This window comes from Somniosus microcephalus, unplaced genomic scaffold (genome assembly GCF_052327205.1).
Source record: "Somniosus microcephalus isolate GS21.2 unplaced genomic scaffold, FLI_Smic_1.0 unresolved_chr2, whole genome shotgun sequence".
Classification (NCBI taxonomy): Eukaryota; Metazoa; Chordata; class Chondrichthyes; order Squaliformes; family Somniosidae; genus Somniosus; species Somniosus microcephalus.
Window position 1 is genome coordinate 51,858,944 of NW_028225180.1, and position 24,016 is coordinate 51,882,959.

The window sequence follows — 24,016 nt, forward strand, 5'->3', positions numbered from 1 at the left end:
AGGGGACCACATGGATGGACAAGCTGCCGTGGGTGATGCTCGGGTTACGCACAGCGCCTAAAGAGGACCTGCAGGCATTGGCCGCCAAACTGGTTTATGGCCAGCCACGCCGGGTGCCCAGCGGGTTTCTTCCATCACCAACACATTCTTGGTCGGCGGCCGAACAACTGGAGGCTCACCGGGCCGCAGCGCAATCTTTCTGGCCCATTCCGACGTCGCATCACGGGTTGCCCACGTCCCATGTTCTGCCGGAGCTTATGCGGGCTAAATTCGTTTTCGTACGGCATGACGCCCACCGTAGTCCTCTCACGCCTCCATATACAGGCCCTTTCCAGGTACTGCAGGCGGGCGCCAAGAGTTTTTTAGTGGACGTCGGGGGCAAGCCTGACCACATTTCCTTGGACCGCCTCAAGGCCGCACACCTGGACCTTGAGCAACCGGTTGAGGCAGCGCAGCCACCGCATCGTGGGCGGCCGCCCATGGCCACCTCACCTGACCTGACTGTTACGCAGACCAGCTCATCGTCTGACCAGCCCATTCCTCTCTGGGAATATCGGAGTCATTCGGACAGGCTTGTCCGACCTCCTCTGCGATTGACTTTTGAGGTTAAAGACACTTCTGGGGGGGTGCATGTGGCAAAGCCACCAACGGACTCCTGTATAAATGTATAACTGCCTTTAACAGAGTGCTACAGCACCTATGTTTGTTTACTTTATGTAAATAGCCGTTCTGTTTCAGCCCCAGAATCAGCACGATGACGTCATCACGTTGGTCACGTGACGCCCCGAACGGCGGGAAACGTGATGACGTCATGACGTCATAGAGTGGGAGGTTCCCAACTCAGACCTCCTGAAACCAGAACCAGAAAAGACCTGTTGATTATTTCTCCTGCATGCAATTGTTTGTTCTCTAGTTTCTATTAAATTTCGTTTATTATCGGACTGACTCGACCTCAGTGCTTCAGTTAGGGATCTGACGATTCCTACAGTATCATTGTTTCAGATTCACAATATTTTCAGTTCTATCCATTTCTTTCCCATTTGGCCTGTTTCTCTTCAGTAACATTCTAAGATCTGATATCCAGTCAGTTCTGTGATGTTTAAATAATCCAAACTCATTCTGTGTCTCTCCCACTCACCCGATGTTCTTGTCCACTGAAATGCCTCTCATATGTTAGCAACGAGCTGACTCCATCCACCCCTCCTTCAATCGCCTGTTCCAGTCTGTCCCGGTAGAATTTCGTCAGTTGGAACAGCTGGTAATCGTCGCACTTTGTCAAGAACTCAGTGATTGTAGAGTTCGGATCTGTGAACACAAATATAGAAAACTGACCACATTATCCAATTTCTACCCAGGCGGCTACATTTCTTCTTATACCAAACTGCTAAAGCTTCCTGTGAGCCACATTATCAAACACCTTCTGATAACGCACATATGCACCGCATGTATAACATTCCATCAACCTGTATAGTCATATCTCAATAAAACTGCATCTTAATGTGATGTGAGATTGGGCTCATGACTGGCAAATGATGTTTAACTTGGATAAGAGGCCAGTGTCGGGAGGAGCAGAGAGCGGCAGTACAAGGCTTACCAATCTCAGACTGGCGGCGGCATTCCGGAGCCACGTCACGATTCAAAAAGTGGTGCGTGTAAAGTCTGTGAGTTGTACAGTTAATAACGACACAGACTTCAGAAGTAACAAACAAACAGGTCTTTACTATTCGAAGGTCAGGGCGAATCTGCCCTAGTAATCCTGTCACAACCCTTATATACTGGTGTGGTCACTGTCGGCATTACCGTATACAGAAGCCAAACAAGTAGTGCCACACTTAAAATAGTTCCCTTAAAGGTGAACGGTTACATACAATAATTTCCTTAAAGGTAGACGGGTACATACACTACAATCCTCCCTTTTTAGTTTTCAACATACTGAGTCCATAGTGGACATACATTATCACATATATACAGATTTATGTAAGACAGTTCATAGATTCAGTCTTTCTGGAGGTTTCCGGATTCTGTACGGATAATGCCGCAGTGGTGTCGTCATTCCAGGCGAGCTAGTAGGTGTTTCTGGCAAAGTCGAATCGGCTCGAAGGAAAGTTTCAGGTTCCGCTGATTCCAGAACTACCAGATTGGACGAAGGTGTTCTGGGTATCTCAATCTCAACATTACCCGGGAAAGGTGGTGAAGTCGGTGGCCCATTTGTGGCGGACCCTATGATCTGGTCAACATGGCGCCTTATTATATTGTCCCCAATGTCCACGGTGTACATCAACGGCCCTAGCCTTTTTCCAATAGTTCCAGGCTGCCATTTCTCAGTACGGTAGTCCTGGGCCAAAACTTGTTGACCGATCTGGAAAGATCTAGTGGCCCTTTCATTCATGCCCTGGAATTGCCGATTCTCTACGTCCCTTCTGACGTTTGGTTTGAGCAAATCCAGCCGGCATCTTAGGCGTCTATTACAAAACATCATTGCGGGAGTTTGATTTGTGACTGCATGTGTTGCATTTCGGTATGCCAACAAATAGCTATCCACCTTATGCTGTAGACTTATGTCTTCATTACTCATGGCCTTTACGGCCTTCTTGAAGGTCTGGACAAACCTTTCAGCCAATCCATTGGAGGCGGGATGGTATGGGGCTGACGTGTAATGCTTAACCTCATTGCTCTTTAAGAATTTCTTAAATTCCTCGGACACAAATTGCGGTCCATTATCAGAACAGATCTGTTCTGGCAGGCCATTCCGAGCAAACATAGTTCTTAACACTGTGATCGTTTTTTCCGTTGTGGTGGTGGTCATCTTAATTACTTCCGGCCACTTGGAGTGGGCATCTACCGCTATTAGGAACATCGAGTCCATAAATGGACCAGCAAAGTCGATGTGTACTCTTTGCCAAGGAGGTGAGGGCCACTCCCATGGATGCAGAGGAGCCTGTGGTGGCGCGTTCTGAACCCTCTGACATCCTAGGCAATTCTTCGTGATCTCCTCTATGTCCCCATCGATGCCTGGCCACCACACAAACGCTCTTGCTAGATTCTTCATCTTTACTCCACCCAGATATCCTTCGTGCAGCTCCTTGAGTACTTTCTTTTGGAGTTTGGGCAGAATCACCACTCTAGACCCACACATCAGGGTTCCTCGACACACTGACAGTTGTTCTTTCCTCTGTGAGAATGCTTGCAGTGTTGGTTCGCTCTGTGCTGGCCATCCCTCCACCGTTAAATTATAGACTCGTGAAAGAGTCGGGTCATTCCTTGTCTCGTTCTCGATCATTGAGTTTGTTATCGGCAGACACTCCACTATGCATGAGTGGAACAACTCTACTGGGTCCACTGTACTCGCTTCTTCTACCATCGGCAATGGCAAGCGTGATAACCCATCAGCATTTCCATGCTGTTTGGACCTTTGTACTCAATGTCATATTGGTGTGCCCCAAGTAAAACTGACCATCTTTGTAACCTTTGTGCTGTCATGGTGGAAACGGCCTTGTTTGGGTTGAATATGGACACCAACGGCTGGTGGTCTGTCAGCAATGTGAACCTCTTACATTGCAGGTAATGGTTGAATTTCTTCACGCCCCACACAAGACTGAGGGCCTCCCTATCTATCTGGGCGTAATTTCGCTCCGCGGGTGTCAATGATCGGGACGCAAATGCCACTGGCCTTTCCGAGCCATTTGGTAGCCTGTGCGAAAGTACTGCCCCAATTCCGTACGGGGAAGCATCACAAGCCAGCCGAAGGGGTAATGCTGGGTTGAAGTGAGCCAACACTTCTTCAGAGGTAATCAACTCCTTGCTTCTGCGAAAAGCCTTTTTGCATTCTTCATTCCACCTCCATGGTGTTTCTTTTCGCAACAGCTCATTCAGCGGATGCAGCACCGTGGATAAATTTGGCAGAAACTTGTGATAGTAATTAATCAACCCCAAGAATGATCTTAACTGTGACACGTTTCCTGGAGCGGGGGCCTTCACGACCACTTCTATCTTTTCAGGTGACTTATGTAGTCCCTCTCGGTCAATGACATGACCGCAGTATGAGATCCGTTTTTGGAAGTACTCACACTTCTTTCGATTAACCCGAAGGCCATACTCCTTCAACCTGGTGAGTACCAGTTTCAAATTCGTGAGGTGTTCTTCCTCATCTTTTCCCGTGATTAGAATATCATCTAAGTAGCACTGCGTGCTTGGAATTCCTTGTAACACCTGTTCCATGGCCCTCTGCCAAATTGCTGGCGCCGAAGCTACCCCAAAGACCAGTCCATTATAGCGGTACAAGCCTCTGTGAGTTTTGATGGTGAGGTATTGGCGTGACTCTTCCTCAACTTCCATCTGTAAATATGCCTGAGCCAGGTCTATCTTCGTGAAGTGCTTCCCTCCAGCCAACGAAGCAAAAATATCTTCAATCCTCGGAAGCGGGTATTGTACCGTGTGAAGTACCGGATTCACTGTGATCTTGAAATCTCCGCAGATACGGACCTTCCCCAGTCCCCCTGGCTTATTACTTGGTGAGGATTTCATGACGGGAACAATGGGCGTGGCCCACTCACTCCAGTCTACTTTCGACAGAACCCCTGATCGTTCAAGTTCTTCTAGTTCTGCCTCCACTGCTGGTCGTATTGCGTACGGTACCGATCTGGCCTTAAAAAACTTTGGGCTTGCATGTTCTGCAATCTTAACCTTTGCTTTAATACCTCTCAGCGTTCCCAGTCCTTGCTGGAATACCTCTTGAGCTTCGTCTAATATTCTGGACAACCGTTCAGGTTTGACATCCTCTTTTTCGGACTCCACCGTCATGGTGTTTAGTGCATGCCAGTCCATCTTTATTTTTCGGATCCACTCCCGTCCCAGAAGTGGTGGACCTCCTTCAGGCAACACATACAGATCCAGCCGGTGGTGATCTTTATCCTTGTATCTCACCTTAACTTCTATCTTTCCGATGGGGAATACTTTGTGCCCCGTGTATGTCTGTAGTACTAGTTCCGTATTCCGTAGTGGAATATGCTTGAAAAACTTTTTATAGTCATGCTTATTCATGACCGTCAACGCCGATCCAGTGTCTACTTCCATTTTTACTTGGGCCTTTTCAATCTGTAGCGTTATCCAAATAGTTTGTCGGTCAGCTTCGTTGCTCATGTTGTGAATTCTTAGACTGTCCAGTCCTTTGTATTTGGAGTGTGAGTCCGACTTCTGTTACTTCAGACTCTTCCTAGTCACCTCTTGTACCTTCCTGTACCATTTTTGTGCGGACTCCTTATTGTTGTCCGTCGTTCCTGACCGGCACACTTTAGCTATGTGCCCGATCTTGCCACATTTCCTGCATTCTTGTTTTTTTCCCCAGCATTGCTTCTGGTCGTGTGTTGTCTTCCCACAACGATAGCATATTGTTGTCCTCGAGGTGATGTGGGCCACCCCTAGTGCCACCGCCTTCCGCTGCATTACCGCCGTTCCTTTCACTGCGGCTTCGTGTGATGCGGCTATAAGGACAGCCCTGTCAAGTGTGAGGTCGTTCTCTTCCAGTAGTCGTTTTTGCGTCCCTTCTTTGGACAATCCACATACGAACTTGTCTCACAGTGCCTCTGTCAGATTCCCTCCGAACTGGCAGTGTTTCGCTAGCCTCCGCAGTTCGACCAAGTATTCCGCGTTGCTTTCGTCTTTCTTCTGCGTTCTTGCATAGAATCTGAATCGTTCAGCCAGCTTCAATGGTGTGGGGTTCAAGTGATCCTTCAATACTGATACAATATCGGTTGCCTCTCTTCGACGCTCTTCGTTGCTTTGGTAGTCTTGCCGCAGGGTACGATCGGACTCGTCGCCACTGTAAAGTCTGTGAGTTGTACAGTTAATAACGACACAGACTTCAGAAGTAACAAACAAACAGGTCTTTACTATTCGAAGGTCAGGGCGAATCTGCCCTAGTAATCCTGTCACAACCCTTATATACTGGTGTGGTCACTGTCGGTATTACCGTATACAGAAGCCAAACAAGTAGTGCCACACTTAAAGTAGTTCCCTTAAAGGTGAACGGTTACATACAATAATTTCCTTAAAGGTAGACGGGTACATACACTACAATGCAGGCAAGAGGAAGCAGCTGATGGGTGAGTATAGCCAGGTGAGTATTTATACTACTCTATAGTTTGACAGTTAAGATTAATAGTTTATAAAATTTAGAAGGTCTTAATTTTTGTGGTTATAGTTTCTAAGGTCTCTGTTGTGTATCGCGGAGTGCTAGTAACCAAGGGCCCTTGAGTATATCATTTAATTGCAGTGTAATTAGTGGTACTGATTTGATTTTAATTAATTTAAATTAAATTAAGGGTAAGATATGGCAGGACAGCTCAGAACCATGGCATGCTCCTCCTATGCTATGTGGGAAATCAGGGACACGTCAGTGTCCCTGACGACCATGTGTGTGGGAAGTTTATCCAGCTGCAGCTACTGACAGACCGCATAAAGGCACTGGAGCTGCGAATGGATACATACTGGAGCATTCGCGATGCTGAGGACATTGTGGATAGCACATGTAGAGAGTTGGTCACACCGCAGGTAAAGGCTGCACAGGCAGGAAGGGAATGGGTGACCACCAGGCAGAGTAGTAGGCGCAGGCAGGTAGTGCAGGGGTCCCCTGTGGCCATCCCCCTCTCAAACAGATATACCACTTTGGATGTTGTTGAGGGAGATGGCTTATCAGGGGAAGGCAGCATCAGCCAACTTCCTGGCACCACGAGTGGTTCTGCTGCACAGGACATAGAAGACAGGAGCAGGAGTAGGCTATTCGGCCCCTTGAGGCTGTTCTGCCATTTTATGCGATCATGGCTGATCATCCAGATTCAGTATCCTGTCCCTGCTTTCTCCCCATATCCCTTGAACCCTTTAGCCTTAAGAAATATATCTAACTCCTTCTTGAATATATTTAATACGTTGGCCTCAACTGCCTTCTGTGGTAGAGAATTCCATTGGTTCAGCACTCTCTGGTGAAGAAATTCCTCCTCATCTCAGTCCTAAATGGCTTACCCCTTATCCTTAGACTGTGACCTCTGTTTCTGGACTCTGCGGCCATCGGGAACATCCTTCCTGCATCTAGTCTGTCTAGTCCTGTTAGAATTTTATAATTTTCAATGAGATCCCCTCTCATTCTTCTAAACTGTAGCGAATATAAGCCTAATCGACCCAATCTCTCTGCATACGTCGTTCCTGCCATCCCAGGTATCATTCTGGGGAACCTTCGCTGCACTCCCTCCATAGCAAGAACATCCTTCCCCCGATAAGGCGACCAAAACTGCACACAATACTCAAGGTGTGGTCTCACCAAGGCCCTGTACAACTGCAGCAAGACATCCTTGCTCCTGTACTCGAATCATCTCGCTACGAAGGCCAACATTACATTTGCCTTCTTCACCACCTGCTGCACCTGCATGCTAACTTTCGGCAACTCGTGCACAAGGACAACCAGGTTTGCAGATGACACAAGCTGGGTGGGCGTGTGTGCTGTGAGGAGGATGCAGAGAAACTGCAGTATGATTTGGACATGTTGTGTGATTGGGCAGATGCATGGCAGATGGAGTATAATGTGGATAAATGCGAGGTTATCCACTTTGGTGGCAAAAACAGGAAGGCAGATTATTATCTGAACGGCAATAGATTGGGAAAAGGGGAAGTGCAACGAGGGCTGGGTGTCCTGGTGCACCAGTCGCTGAAGGTAACCATGTAGGTGCAGCAGACGGTGAAGAAGGCAAATGGTATGTTGGCCTTCATAGCGAAATGATTCTAGTACAGGAACAAGGCTGTCTTGCTGCAGTTGTACAGGGCCTTCGTGAGACCACACCTTGTGTATTGTGTGCCGCTTTGGTCGACTTATCTGAGGAAGGATGTTCTTGCCATGGAGGGAGTGCAGCAAAGATTCACCAGACTGATACCTGGAATGGCAGGAATGACGTATGAAAAGAGATTGGGTCGATTCGGCTTATATTCAATAGAGTTTCGAAGAATGAGAGGGGATCTCACTGAAACTTTAAAATTCTAACTGGACTAGACAGACTAGATGCGGGAAGGATGTTCCCGATGGCGGGAGAGTCCAGAACCAGGGGTCACAGTTTAAAGAAAAGTGGTAAGCCATTTAGGACTGAGATGAGGAGGAATTTCTTCACCCAGAGAGTGGTGAACCTGTGGAATTCTCTTCCACAGAAGGCAGTTGAGGCCAACTTATTAAACATATTCAAGAAGGAGTTAGATATATCTTTAAATGTAAGAAGTCACACAACACCAGGTTATTGTTCAACAGCTTTATTTGAAATCACAAGCTTTCAGAGCGCTGCTCCTTCGTCAGGTCACCAGACGAAGGAGCAGCGCTCCGAAAGCTTGTGATTTCAAATAAAGCTGTTGGACTATAACCTGGTGTTCTGTGACTTCTTACATTTGTCCACCCCAGTCCAGCTCCGGCATCTCCACACCATATATTTTTAAGGCTAAAGGGATGAAGGGATATGGGGAGAAAGCAGGGACAGAATACTGAATTTGGAAGATCAGCCATGATCTCATTAAGTGGCGGAACAGGCTCGAGGGGCCAAATGGCCTACTCCTGCTCCTATCCTCTATGTTTCTATAAGTGCAGTGTTATGCCTGTAGACAGTGCGAATGCTCAACGTCCATACAACGTTCATGGAGAAGCATTAAATAAGGGGGAGAAAGGAAGATCCAGGCATTCCAGTGCATACATCTCTAAAGGTAAAGGAGCAATGCCGTGAAGCAATAGCTGGAACAAAGAGGGTGTTGGGGTGCATTTATAGGACAGTTGGGTATAAGGCGAACTATTTTGTCCTAGTTCAAGATCTTGGTAAAGGCCTCATTTGGAATCCTGTGTCCAGTTTTGTTCTCCTCACATGATGGGTGATATTGAGGCTTTGAAACTGTTGCAATGGAGGGATATTAGACTAATTCCCAGTATAAAGCAACTTAGTTATCAAGACAGTCTAAGAGTTTGGACTCTACACTTTAGAGAAGCAGGTCTAGAAATTCAGTGGGCTGCGCCACCCGTTAGTGCCCAAAGAGGGCACTTAGTGGGTTTAATGCCACTGGCCACGCCTCCCGCTAAATTTAGTGGGACGCTCATGGCAGCGCTAGCCGTTAGCGCTGCGCCGCTACCGATTATGTCATCGGTGTGCGCAGGGCCCCGCTACCGCCCCAATCGCAAAATTTTGTAGCGCCCCCTACTTTAATGCCGGTCGCAATTTACGACCGGTTCAGGGGGGCCTACCTGCAGCGGTAGAGGTGCTGAGGTGCGTGGCGGCCATTTTTTTTGCTGGCTGCCTTCCAGCACCTCTTCGCGCCGCCGTCCGCAGTACAGCAGCGCGCGGTGCCGCAGCATGTGGCGCTGTGGCATGTTGCACTGCAATTTTCAGTTGCAGAGCCCCAAGCGGGATGCGGGGCGCCTCGAGTAGTGCTGCGCTTCCATCTGGGGTGCTGAAACTGAATTTCCGGCGGGTGGTTGTGACTCCTTCTGGGGCGGTACTTCTGGCACCCTGGCGAGACTGAACGGGGCACCAGTGAATTTCTAGGCCACAAAGTCTTGGTGGTGATCTGATTGAGGTTTATACAATGATGAAGGGAATCGATTGTGTTCCAGTTGACAATTTGTTCCAATTAAATAGCTTAGGGAGGGCCAGGAGCGGCAATTTTATGTTGTGGAAGGCCAGATTTAAGTTAGATGTCAGGCGGTGGTTCATTTCCCAGAGAACAGTCGACCTCTGGAACAGGATACCTTCTCTTGCAGTGGACGCTGACTCGCTGAATTTCTTCAGGCGAGAGCTGGACCTATTCCTGTTTGGGGCGGACATCACCTCTTACAACAGGAAGACACTTCCGGGAATTGAGTGTAAGATTGATCTGCTGGACTAGTTTCAATTGCCTAGATGGGTTGGAGAGAAATTCCCCGTATTTTCATCCCCCAAATTGGCCTATGATTTTACCTGAATTTTTTCACCACCCCAGGATGTCACATGGTTTTGTTTGGGATAGGGCGACAAAGTTTCGCAATTGCCTGGGAAAGGCTGGATGGACCAAAGGGTATTTACCTGTCCGTTATTGTTAGTAAAATTGTCATATACGACTTTACTACAGCTAATCCGTTCCAGCCTCCCCTCATCATTCTCTTTATCACTAAATGCTCACTAATTCGAACTGGATTAACAGATTTGAGGAGTTTCTACACAATGGTCTCTGGTTACCAGATTGATCCTCTCTCTACATTTTAACAGAATCATCACTTGGGCTCCTTCAGTCCACCTGTATATTTTTGATATTAAACGTGGGTTGAAATGTTGTGGTCAGTCCCTCCTATCGCCTCTCTGACTTCATTTAACAGTCTGGGTGCATTATTTCTGAGCCCAGTGACTTCTCCACCTCGGCTATTTTACTCAGATCCAAATCCTTCTCTACAGTGATCTCTAACTATTGATCCACATCCTCCTCTAGTACATCAGCATTCTCACTTCAACCAGCATTTTTGAAAGTTAAGGAAATATTTTGTATCTCCCCAAAATTGCATCCTCCACAACTAGTTTCCCCGGTCCCACCTCTATCTGCCCTCCACTGCTTGCTGGCCTGCAAAACCAATGAGAATTGTGCTATTTCCCTTCCTATTGCTGAACTGCATACATATGGATTCCATCTTAACATAGCTCCCTGGAACAACTGTATGGTCTAAACCTCTCCACCTCTCTCTCCTCCTTTCAGACGTTCCTTAAACCTTACTTCCTTGAGCAAGCCTTTGCTCACCTGTCCTAATATCTCCTTATGTGACTCACTGTCAAATTTTGATTGGTAACACTCCTGTGAAGCACCTCGAGATGTTTTACTACATTAAAGGTGCTATATAAACGCAATATTGTTGTTGTTGTTCTTGCGCTGTCGTTGAACGCTTTATTAATACTGGAGCCCACAAATATTTTGCTCTTCCCTCAAAATGTTATCACCAGAAACATTTCCCTCTGAACCCTGTGAAAACCCAGGCCCTATCTTATAGATACTAGATCACATCTCTAATGCCTCTGAATGGTTGGAATGATTTGTACACTCACATACACCACAATCAATACTATATCACATCTCTCATGCCCCTGAATGGTTGCAATGATTTGTACACTCACATACACCACAATCAATACTAGATCACATCTCTCATGCCTCTGAATGGTTGGAATGATTTGTACACTCACATACACCACACTCAATACCAGCTCCAATGCTTGGAATGTTGACTTGTCCCCGTTTCTTTTTTTAAAAACAAGTGACTTTATCTCTCACTACTTCAAATCCTCCTTCCATTTTCCAGCCAGTAACTTTTCACTCTTTGGTAAATCTTCTGTTTCAGCACCCACATTTTTATTAATTCCACCCTACAGTCATCAGCTGAAACCTTGCTCCATTCACCTATTCTGTAAAACCATTGTTGTTGGTGGGTTCAGATCACAGCCGTCCCGTCCCTTCTCCCTGAACGCACTCTAGCACCTCAAGAATGTGAACCCTTCCCTCCTGCTCCAGCCCTGCAGCCACACATTGACCTGCCTCATATTTCCCTCCTTAAGCGGCCCAGTGCAAAACAATCCAGAGATCAACAGCTTGAGGCCTGGTTTCTTAGTTTAGTGGCTAAGTGTTAATAGCCCCTCTATAAACGTATTTCTATCCATGTTACTGGTTCCAACCATGGCTATTTTCTGCTCTCCTTTCCTTCCCAATGATGGCCCCACCCGTTCCAGAATGTTATTCCCTCTGGCACGAGGGAGGCAACAATCCATTCGGGACATGCTCGGGGCTGCAGAAGAGGTTGTTTATTCCCCCGACTATACAATCTGCCACCAGTATCGCTCCCCTATTCCTGTGCCCCACCTGCCTCTCACCCCCGCCCCACTCGGGGTGACCACCTGCTCTCTGGAGTCAAACTATTGTTCAGGAAGTGGATTCTCGGAGTCACTGTCTCTATCCACCTTACAGTCCCCAATACCAGGTATCTATTGGACAGTTCCAGTATTCAGGGGCTCCCTCCACCAGTGACTGCGGTGTCCCTCTAGATGGTCACTCACTCCCCTCTTTGTACTCAGCCCCTCTCCTGTTCCCTCTTCCTGTGTGAGCTGCAGGTTCAGGCACGAGATCTGGAACTTTTGTCTGGACATAAATTGTATTTTAAGGTGTTTTGTGAACCTACCTGTGTCGATTCTCATTCTTTTTGAAGATGTTGGATCTTCTCCCCTGTTTGGACCTTCAGCCATGGTGGTGACAGGTGTTCCCAGATTCTGATGCTCTGTAACAAATATAATAATAATAATAATAGGAGGGTTAGATGGAAATATTAAAATGAGAAGGAGACGTTGCCTTGTTAAACATGATATCAAATCCCTCCTCCCCCATCAGTACAGCAGCTGTTAGCTCTGGCATCTCAGAAAACAGTGAATATACAACTGGTGGATTGACTGCTGTGTTATAATCATAATTCTCCATTTGTGTGTGTGCCCGCGCACGTGTGTCCATTGAAACTATCAGCGCCCTTTCCTTTCCCCACTGTGGAAATGTAAAAGCGATTCAGTTAATTTATAACCAGTTTGAGACTTTGTAAAATTCAGCACTTTGCTGCTTCAGTAACGCTGCCACTAGTGTAATAAACACACAACAGCAACAACAGAGGGGCAAGGAGAATGTATGAGAAATGATTAGCGGGAACACTAACGCCTTTTATAAACATATAAAGCGAGAAAGAACAGTCCAAGGAATGTTGGGGCCGATTAACGACCAAAAAGGTAATCATCTTGTGGAAGCAGAGGACATGGCTGAGGTACTAAATTAACACTTTGCCTCCGTATTCACTAACGGAGAGGATGCTGCCAATCGTACAGTAAATGAGGAGGTGGTAGAGAAATTGGAGAGGATATAAATCGATTAGGACGATGTACTAAAATGGTTGACAGGGCTCAAAGTAGAAATGTCACCCACTCTAGCACAACTTTCCAATTCTTGATTATGGGAGAGTTGCCAGAGGACTGGAGAGTTGTAAATGTTACTTCCTGTTCAACAAAGGAGTGATGAACTAAATAACTACAGGTGACTCAGCTTAACATCGGTGTTGAGGAAGCTTCTAGGGGCAAAAATTCAAATCAAAATGAACAGTCACTTGGAAGAACATGGGTTAATTAGCGACAGCCAAAATGGATTGTTTAAAGGCAAATCAAATCTGGCTGACTTGAATGAGTTAAGTGATGACATAGGAGAGGGTTGATGCTGGTAATACAGTTGATGTTCTGTATATGGACTTTCAGAAGGCATTTGATAAAGTACCTCATAATAGCCTGGTTAACACAATTGAAGCCAATGATATTAAAGGAGCAGTGGCAGCGTGGATACTAAATTGGCGAAAGGGCAGTAAACAGACAGTAGATGTGAACCGATATTTTTCACACTGGAGGGAAATATACAGTGGTTTCCCCAGGGGTCTGTATTAGGATCACTGCTCCTTTGCATACATTTTATTGACCTGGACTTTGGTATACAGGGCATAATTTAAAACTTTGTCGATGACATGAATCTCGGAACAGTCGTAAACCGTGAGAAGGATAGCAGAAGACTTCAGGAGGAAATAGACAGACACATGGCAGGTGAATTTTAATACAGAGAAGTGTGAAGAGCTGCATTTTGGAAGGAAGAATGAAGCGATACAATATAAACTGGTGCAATTTAAAGGGGTTGCAGGAACAGAAAAACTTGGGGGTGTACATACAGAAATCTTTGAAGGTGGCAGGACAGGATGATAAGGCTTTTAGAAAAGAATATGGGAGCATTGGCTTTATAAATAGAGGCATACAGACATAGGAATATAGGAACAGGAGTAGGCCACTCATTCGTTCGAGCTTGCTCCTCCATTTAATTCGATCATGGCTGAGCTGTATCTTAACTCCATCTCCCCGCCTTGGCCCCATAAGCCTAAATACCATTGCCTAACACAAATCTATCAATCACAGTTTTGTAATTTTCAATTGACTGAGCCTCAACAGCTTTCTGAGGGCGAGTGTTCCAGATTTCCACTACACTGTGTCTGAAGAAGTGCTTTCTAACATCTCGCCTGAACGGCCGAGCTCTGCAGTTAAAGTTATGCCCCCTTTTCCTGGATTACTCCAGCAAGGGAAATAGTTTAACTCTTTCTATCCTGGAAAATCCTTCAATCATCTTAAACACCACAGTTAGATCACACCTTAATTTTGTATAATCAAGGGAATAAAAGCTTCGTCTGTGCAATCTATCCTCCTAATTTAAAATTTTAACCCCGGTATCGTTCTGGTTAATCTGAGCTGCACCACCTCCAAAGCCAAGATATTGTTCCCGAGGTGCGGTGCCCAGAACTAAACACAGTTTTCTAAATGGGTCTAACCAGAGCTCTGTACAGCTGGAGCAGAACTTCTACCCCTTTGTATTCCAGCCCTCGAGATAAAGCCCAACAATCCATTAGACTTTTAATTATTTTTGGTACCTATCATCTAGCTTCTAGTGATTTCAGTACTTGGACCTTTAGTTTCTCTGCTCCTCCACAGTACCTAACTTCTAACCATTTGAAAACTCCCTGATCTATCCTTTTTAGGTCCAACGTGAATGAACTCATTTTTTTCTGAAGTGAGGGGAGTGCAACAAACTTGCTCCATTCATTCCAGGAGGATTGGATCTCCAGCGTTCTGAATGTTATATAACATTGGTGTCGCGAGTCTAACGCCCTCGAACGTATATGTGGATACATTGTCAAGATGTAATTAGAGTGGGAGAATGTTCCCCTGGAGTATAAGCACAGCATAGACCACTTGGGCCGAATGGACTGTTTCTCTACTGCAGTATCCATGTAACTCTAATCTGCCCTGAACAGTCAGAAACTGCAACCGCTGTGACTGTGACCATGGTGTCTAACCCTTCCTTGTCCATCATTCCCTTCCCGCTTCATTCGATATGGTCTCATCAAGCATCCTATTCCATGTTATGTCCTCCGTTACCCATCCCATAAACTTTTTGTTTTTATTCGCTTATGGGATGTGGTCGTGTCCGCCGAGCCAGCATTTATTGCCCATGTCTAACTGCCCTTGAGAAGGTGGTTGTGAGATGCCTTCTTGAACAGCTGCAGTCCGTGTGGTGATGGTGCTCCCACAGTGCTGTTAGGGAGGGAGTTCCAGGATTTTGACCCAGCGACGATGAAGGATCGGCGATATACTTCTAAGTCAGGATGGTGTGTGACTTGGAGGGGAACTTGGAGGTGGGGGTGTTCCTATGCATCTACTGCCTTTGTCCTTCTAGGTGGAAGAGGTCGCGGGTTTGGGAGGTGCTGCCGAAGAAGCCTTGGTGAGTTGCTGCAATGCATCTTGTAGATGGTACATATTGCAGCCAGGGTATACAGGAAGTGGATTGACAATGTTTAAGGTATTGGATGGGGTGCCAATCAAACTGGTTGCTTTGTCCTGGATGGTGTCGAGCTTCTTAAGTGTTGTTGGAAATGCACTTTCCCTGGCAACTGGAGAGTATTCCATCACACTCCTTACTTGTAGAAAGGCTTTGGTGAGTCAGGTGGTGCGACACTCGCCGCAGAATACCTAGCCTCTGTTGCCACAGTATTTATGTGGCTGGTCCAGTTAAGTTTCTGGTTAATGGTAACCCCCAGGATGTTGATGGTGGGGGATTGGGCGATGAAAATGCCGTTGAATGTCAAGGGGAAGCAGTTAGACTCTCGCTTGTTGGAGATAGCCAATGCCTGGCACTTCTGTGGTGCGAATGTTACCTGCCACTTATCAGCCCAAGCTTGAAATTCGTCCAGGTCTTGTTGCTTGCGGGCATGGACTGCTTCATTATCTGAGGAGTTGCGAAAGGCGCTGAACACTGCAGTCATCAGTGAACATCCCCATTTCTGACCTTATGTTGGAGGGATGGTCATTGATGGAGCAGCTGAAGATGGTTGGGCCTAGGACATTGTCCTGAGGAAATCCTGCAGTGATATCCTGGTGCTTTGATGATTAACATTCAATCATCACAACAAACTTCCTTTGTAATAGGTACGACTCCAGCCAATGGAGGGTTTCCCCCTGATTCCTAATGACTTCAGTTTTCCCAGGGCTCCTTGATGCCACACTCGGTCAAATGGTGCCTTGATGTCAAGGGCAGTCACTCTCTCCTCACCTCTGGAATTCAGCTCCTTTGTCCATGTTTGGACCAAGACTGTGATGAAGTCGGGAGCCAAGTGGTCTTGGCGGAACCCAAACTGGGCATCAGTGAGCAGGTTATTGGTGAGTAAGTGTTGCTTGATAGCACTGTCGATGACACCTTCCATCACTTTGCTGCTGATTGAGAGTAGACTGATGGGGCGGTATTTGGCTGGATTGGATTTGCCCTGCTTTTTGTGGACAGGAGATATGGGGCAGTTGTCCACATTGTCGGATAGATGCCCGTGTAGTAGCTACACTGGAACAGCTTGGCTAGAGGCGCGGCTAGTTCTGGAGCACAAGTCTTCAGCACAATAGCCGGGACATCGTTGGGGCCCACAGCTTTTGCTGTATCCAGTGCATTCAGCCATTTCTTGATATCACATGGAGTGCTTCGAATTGGCTGAAGACTGGCTTCTGTGATGGTGGGGACCTCAGGTGTAGGCCGAATCTGAGAGATTCAGGCCTAGAAATGCACTATAGCCCCGTTTGGGGCGCCAGCCTCGCCAGGGCGCTAAAAGTAGCTACCCAGACGCAGTCGTGGCCGCCCGCCGGAAATTCAGTTGGAGCGCCCCAGAGGGAAGCGCGACACTACTGGAGGCAAAAGAGCCTGGCACCGAGGAGAAGTGCCAGGCTCTTGCAATACAGTCGGCACACTGTGGGGGCGGGGGGGAGGCTCAGGAGGCTGGGGACGGCAGCACGGATAGGTGCTGGCAGGCGGCCAGTAACAAAAATGGCCGCCCCACAGCTCACCTTTAATTAGCGCCTCTACCGCCGCAGGTAGGCCCCCCTGAACCGGTCGCACATAGCAACCGGCGTTAAATCAGGGGGCGCATCTAAATATCGTGATCGGGGCAGGGGAGAAATTCGGTATCACCCCATTTGGGGCACAATTATTAGCCAGGCGCAAAGATTAGCGCTAATTATCACCCTCCGACAGCAAACTTGGCTTTTATCGCCCCTGGAGGTGATTGGAGCGCTAAATCTGGCGCTACCTCAGAGGGCGGGCGCAGCGCAGGTGCTGTCAGTTAACGATTGAACACAAACACACTGGCGCCGGTCAGTTCTTAAAGGGGAGGGTCGATCTTGCTCTGCAGCCACACCCTGCTCAGTGGAGCCTTGAATCTTGGCCTGGGCAGACACGTGGCTAAATCTAGCAGCCAGACACTATGGAAAGGGCTAGGGAGCGAGCACAGCACTTCTGCGAGTTGGCTTTGGAGGCTCTGGTTCGCGGGGTGGTGTGCAGAGGATACATTCTGTACCCAGAGAGTGTCAGGAGGCCTTTGCCACTCGAGTACAGAAAAGTGTGGAGGGAGATGGCTCAGGGAGTGTCCTCAAGCAGCAATGTGCCTAGGACCCATGTGCAATGTAGGAAAAAGTTCAACGACCTCACTCGGGTCGTCAGGGTGAGTGGCTTTTTTTCAAAACCTCTTCATCCCTCCATCTCAACCTCACTTTATGGCCAGAGGGTCTTTAAAGCCCCAATGCCCAACACTCATCCAACACCTATGGCCCTTTCATCAAACACAGACGCACATTCCACACTTTGCATACAGTAATGGCTATTCAACCATGGGAGACATTTCAGGCAAGATCATGGCTGCATACAGTGAGGGATATTCAGCCATGGGAGGCATTTCAGGCAAGATCATGGCTGCATATTTACTCAGACGCCATCCTTTTTCTTGCAGGCCAAGCTGCCTCATAGTAGGAGACAGCAGCAACAGACCGGTGGAGGGCAGCCTCACCTTCAAGCCCTCAGCGATCTTGAGCAGCGCATCCACAGGATTGTGGCAAGCCGGGTGATTGGTCCCGTCGCCACTGGAGATGCCGAACCTGTTCTGGACAGCAATGGTAAGTGGACCTTTTTGTCGTCTCTCCTTCCACTTGTTCCTCACAACAGCAGCCTTTGACACTTTCAATCCAAATCACTAAATCGCTGCACTCATGCCTCCCTTGCTGCCACTCTGTCCTCACACTAAAGCTACTCTTGTACCTCCCTGCTTTCAGATGGTGATTCGCCAGGTGAGGAGATGGGCCCTCAAGCTGCCAGTGAAAGTGAAGCTGAAGGTTAGGAGGAAGAGGAAACCGGACTATCAGCGCCAACCTCTACCGAGGCAGCCCATGCCCATACTGGAGACACGCCTTCCTTGGAGGGGAGCAGGGGGGAATGGTCTGATGAGGATGAAGCTCCAGGACCCAGCGGGCTGCAGCAACGTGAGGGGGGGTAGGGAAGCTCGGGGGGCCTTCTCCCCGGAGGGAGAGTATGGCCTCGAGTCCTGCTGCACCGGACGCAGATGAGGAGCGGGTTCTCACCGAAATGAGCGCCCAGGTGGAGCAAAGGCACAGTGAGCTCATGGCTGCAGTGGCAAGGATGCCCGAATCCATTGAATCACTGGCAAGTAGTGTGGAGCACTTCGCTGTAGCACAGGCGGCTGCCACGCAAATGCTAAGTGCTGCAATGCAGTCAGTGGCTGGTCTCATGCAGATGCAGATTGAGGCCACGAGAGCACTGACTGCTGCCACCCTCGCTGGATTGGGCAGATTTCCCCGGGGCTCTCACCGCGCTGCAGCAGGCCTGCAATCTATGCTCCATCAAATTGCTCCGGATGCTGAAGTGCTGCCCCGTGGGCGTGCCAGTGTGTCGGTCGAGCAGGGAGTTACTGTCCTCTCTCAAGATTACAGCATTCCTGCTGCCACCACTGGCACATCTCCACTGCAGTTGCCACCACCTGTAGGACAGACTGCTGCCGCCCATGCAGAGTTGGAGCATTCAGCAGCCGGGCCCTCCAGGCCCAGAGCTGGTCCAGGCCATCCCTCAAGGGCATCTGCAGTCTCAGTTTCTGACACTCTGCAGCCTTCCCCCAGCCTTGCTCCAGCCACTGGGGTCCCATTGCGAAGTAGCTGCAGGGCGGGAAGGGGGGAATTTTGTAAGGGAAGCAGATCACCCTCGAAGGGCAAAAAGTCGGAGGTGTGGCAAAATGTTTTTCGTTGTTTTATTGAAGGCTGAGGTTCGTGGTCAAATTTTTGTTACTGTTTTGGACATTGTCTCCAGGTGGTGAGAGCCAGTTATGTGAATGATTGCTTTTTATTGTGTTTCTTTCTATTACTTTGTCATGCAGAAATGAGACGCAGTTTGTGAAATAAAGAAGTGTCTGTATTCAAAATGTACATGTTTGGTCTTTGCACTCATTGTTGCCTTGACCGGCTTAGGGGTTGCGGATGGTTTCATTCAGGTTGTTTGAATGGCAGAAGCCATTCCCTCAGAGGGGGCCTAGAAGCGACTTGCTATGAGCCTTTGACAGACGGCCCTTCCACTTTGTGCCTCCCTCCCGCATTGGTGCTGCTGATGATCATCCTCCTCATCTTCCTCCTCCTCCTCCTCTGGTGCTCCAATGTCTGGTGGCATTGGCTGGGTCCTGAGGATTGCAAGGTTATGCAGCATGCAGCACACAACAATGAAGTGGGAGACTCGCTCAGGCGAGTACTGCAGGGCTCCTCCAGAATGGGCCAGACAGTGGAACCGTTGCTTGAGCACGCCGTTTGTGTGCTCAACGATGTTCCTGGTAGCTTGATGGCTCTCGTTATATCGTAGCTCAGCAGGGGTGCTGGGCGAACGGAGCGGTGTCATCAGCCAGGTGCACAGAGGATATCCCTCAGGGACAACGGATGAACGGACACCGCGCAACAATCACCAGGCAGGAGTGTTCCCTCCCAGTTGGGGAACACTTCAGCAGTCAAGGACATTCAGCCTCCGATCTTCGGGTAAGCATTCTCCAAGGTGGCCTTCGAGACACACGACAACGCAAAATCGTCGAGCAGAAACTGATAGCCAAGTTCCGCACCCATGAGGACAGCCTTAACCGAGATCTTGGGTTCATGTCACGCTACATGTAACCCCACCTGATGCAGGGTCATCCAGACTCGAGTCGACATTGGCTTGTTCTCTCTACACAGATGCGGCCGGACCTGCTGTGATTTCCAGCCAAAAAAAATGTTTTTTGTCTGTTTTTTTGTTTTTCATACAGACCCCAGCATCTGCAATATTTGACCCCTTGTGACCCCACCTCATTGTTCTTTGATGTAATGTTTCCCTGACTGACCTGTTTGGACACCATTCACACCTTTGACTGCTGTGATTATCTCTCTGCCGAGGTGTGACAAATGGCAGTTGGAAAGGTTACCTGTAAACATCTGACATGATTCTCTGACTATATAAGCTGTGTCTTTATGCATTTCTCCACTTCACCTGAAGAAGGAGCAGCGCTCCGAAAGCTTGTGATTTCAAATAAAGCTGTTGGACTATAACCTGGTGTTGTGTGATTTCTTACATTTGTCCACCCCAGGCCAACTCCGGCATCTCCACACCAAGGCTTTTTGAAGACATGGATACCCTTTGGCCTTTTCATCCTTGATGGGCTCTCTGCTTCATCACCTGAGTCATCTGGTCTGCTTATGGCACAGTTTATACGGTAGACTCTCTTGACCAGTTCTAAGTCTTCACAAGTTTTGTCACCTAGTATCGAATCAAGTCTTTCAGCCACAACAGAAAACATGAGATGATACACTTTGTCTTTGACTGTCCATTATAGTCCTTCAGTAGTACTGACTTTTCCTGTATTTTGGGCTTTTCTTTCATATTTTTTATGTCACTCATACTGATTAAGTTTGCTTTTGCCCCAGTGTCCAGTTTCAATGTAACTAATGCTCCATTTATCTGCAGTGGGATCATCCATTTGTCCTCTTTTACTGCATTAACTTTATGTTCAGCATTGTCTATTTCTGAGGGCTGCACATTTTCTGTATCTTTTTTGATATCGTCACATGACACCATTCCTACAAAAAATGTCTCACTTAAATCAGTGTCCTCAATCACATTAACTCGTTGCCCTTTCGTCGTTTTTACTTTTGAAAAGCATTGTTTGGCAAAGTGATTCCTTCCATTACACTTTGTGCACATTTTTCCAAATGCTGGGCATTGTCTTAACCGGTGTTTGTAACCACAGTGTTTACAATTAAAAATTTCATCCTCCGATTGCTTTTCATTTCTGTTCTGCCCACGTTTCTTCCCCTTGTAGGACACAGCACCGACAGCAGCATTGTCACTCATTACATTCGCATCATTATTGATTTCACTGAAAGTCTTCGCGTGCTTTCGAGCTAGCTCGCTGGCTTGGCATATTTTCACCGCATTTTCCAAATTTAGTTCGGTTTCTCTCAACAGACGTTCCCTGACTTTTTTTATCATGAATACCAAACACAATCTGGTCACGAATCATGGATGCTTTGAGCTCAGAGAAATTACATGTCTATGCTTTCAGTTTCAGATCAGTTATAAAGCTATCAAAAGTCTCATTTTGTTGCTGTGTCCGAGAACGGAAGATGTATCTTTCATACGTCTCATTCTTTTTGGGAGAGCAATGTGCATCAAATTTTTTTAGCACATCTTCTAATTTTTCTCTGTTCTCCGCTGGATTAAATACAAATGTATTAAATACCTCTATCACCTGTGGGCCTGCAACCGTGAGCAGCAACGCTATCTTCCTTGCGTCTGGCTTTGTACCGAATCCGATGGCTACAATGTAGAGTTCGAATTGCTGTTTAAAAGTCTGCCAATTGTAGTCGATTTTTTCTGTGAGATTCAAACGGTCTGGTGGCTTCAAATTCTCCATGTCGCTTTTCACAATTTTCAGCAGATCTTCACCACCCTGTTACCATGTTATGTTCATTAATAAATAGACATTCTTATTATGAACACAGCTAGCTTTTGCTAGTTACTTTATTGAGCCATGTGGACTAGGTACAATATCTGTAGAGGCTTCCATCTTGACTGCTGCCTTGTGGGTAGCCTAGCCTCATGGGTAATGTAGTCTTAATATATATACAGCTGGGTAGTGTAGTCTTAATACATACAGCTATATACAGCTCTACACAGCTCTACTGCTCCACCTAGTGTCCACTATAGAATGACATGTTTTTGATCATTACAGGTAAGGTCTCCTGTACCGAGGCCTGTTGGCCCTCCTCCATCTGTTCTTAGGTATCGAGTTATGATCTGGAATGCAATGTCTGAAAGAGTGGTGGGAGCAGAGGCAATAGTAACTTTTAAAACTGAATTAGTTAAATACACGAAGGGGAGATTATTAGCAGTGCTCTGGGGACAGAGCAGGAGAGTGGGACACATTGGATTGCTCTTTCAGAGAACGGGTACAGGCACGTTGTGCCGAATGGCCTCATTCTGGGCTGTATGATTCCAGGTTTCTATGGTATCAACCTCTGACTGTCCCTAATCGTGTAATAAATGATAAGTGGATTTCAATACTATTTACAGAAGTAGACCTTTAGCGTGTGAAATTGCATTTGGAAGTTTTATTTTGTGAACCAGCAAAGGAAGACCAAAAATTGATAAAGAGGGAGAAAATAGAATGAGAGTATACTAGCAAGAAACATAAAATTTGCAAGAGCTTCTAAAAGTATGTAAAAATGAAGAGAGTAGCAAAAGTAAGCATTGGTCCCATAGAGGCTGAGACAGGAGAAATTATAATGGGGAATAAGGAAATGGCTGAGACTTCAAACAGATATTTTGTATCTGTCTTCACAGTAGAAGATACAAATAGCATACCAAAAATAGCAGGGAACCAAGGGGCTGATGAGAGTGAGGAACTTAAAGTAATTAAGAACTTAAAGAATATCTCCAAGATATTCATCATTCCTCGAACTACTGCTCTCACCGCATCCCGAGATCCACGCTCAATGCCATGCAGTGCCACATGAACACTCTCGACCTCTCTCTTCAGCAACACCAGCGCACTCTTTCTCAAAGCTGTCCAGGTCCCCAGTTCCATTTCATCCTTCGACTCATCTGACGCTTCAACGAAAAACTTTTTTCTTCTTTTCCGATGTCAAGGATCGCAAGCTTCATCAACTCTTGGACACCAATGCCCCTCCGGAACCTCCTTCTCCTTCACTTTCCTCGGACCCCCCTTCTCCCAATCTCACCCCCTGCCGTGTTTTCACTATCCCCTCTGACCTTCCACTCTCTGACCCCGAACGATCAGTCCTCAGCAAAGGCCTGAGCTTCATCCCCTTACGCCACCACCTCAATGAATTTCGAGCTCGGCACGATGTTGAGCTCTTTTTCCGCCGCCTTCATCTCCGTGCCCACTTCTTTGCCCAGGAGTCTTCCCCCCGCACAACTGACCCTTTCTCCAGCTTGCAGAATTCCTGTTCTACCTGGACCCCTCCCCCTGGCCTCTTACCCTCTCTAGATCATTTTATCGCTAACTGCCGCCATGACATCGGCCGTCTCCATTTCTCTGCTCCCCTTACTCACTCCAACCTACCTCCCTGTGAACTTGCAGCACTCCATTCTCTCAGATCCAACCCCGACATTGTCATTAAACCCGCTGACAAAGGTGGTGCTGTTGTGGTTTGGCGAACTGACCTCTACCTAGTGGAAGCTGAATGCCAACTCTCCGACACCTCTTCCTACCTCCACCTGGACCATGACCCCACTACCGAACATCAAACTACCGTTTCCAAGACTGTCACTGACCTAATCTCCTCTGGAGATCTTCCCCCCGCGGCCACCAACCTCATAGTTCCCCAACTCCGCACAGCCCGCTTCTACCTCCTTCCCAAGATCCACAAACAGGACTGCCCTGGTAGAACCATCGTGTCAGACTGCTCTTGCCCCATGGAACTTATCTCTTCCTATCTCGACTCTATCTTTTCTCCTTGTCCAGTCTCTTCACACCTACATCTGCGACTGTTCAGGCGCCCTCCGCCACTTTAACAGTTTC

General features: G+C 47.4%; 1 protein-coding gene and 1 pseudogene across 1 annotated transcript in view; one reads left to right on the forward strand and one right to left on the reverse strand.

The window, feature by feature from the left end:
* The window catches only part of LOC147092639 (NACHT, LRR and PYD domains-containing protein 3-like), a 326,912-nt pseudogene that overhangs the window by 124,774 nt on the left and 178,122 nt on the right, over positions 1 to 24,016 (forward strand).
* The window catches only part of LOC147092640 (NACHT, LRR and PYD domains-containing protein 3-like), a 126,212-nt gene that overhangs the window by 70,349 nt on the left and 31,847 nt on the right, over positions 1 to 24,016 (reverse strand). Inside the window, exons 2-3 of the mRNA XM_085975969.1 lie at positions 12,203 to 12,298; positions 1,139 to 1,305 (exon numbers count right to left, since the gene is read on the reverse strand). Of these exons, the coding sequence (XP_085832095.1) occupies positions 1,139 to 1,305; positions 12,203 to 12,266 (231 nt within the window). The 5' untranslated portion in view covers positions 12,267 to 12,298. The remainder of the gene's footprint in view (positions 1 to 1,138; positions 1,306 to 12,202; positions 12,299 to 24,016) is intronic.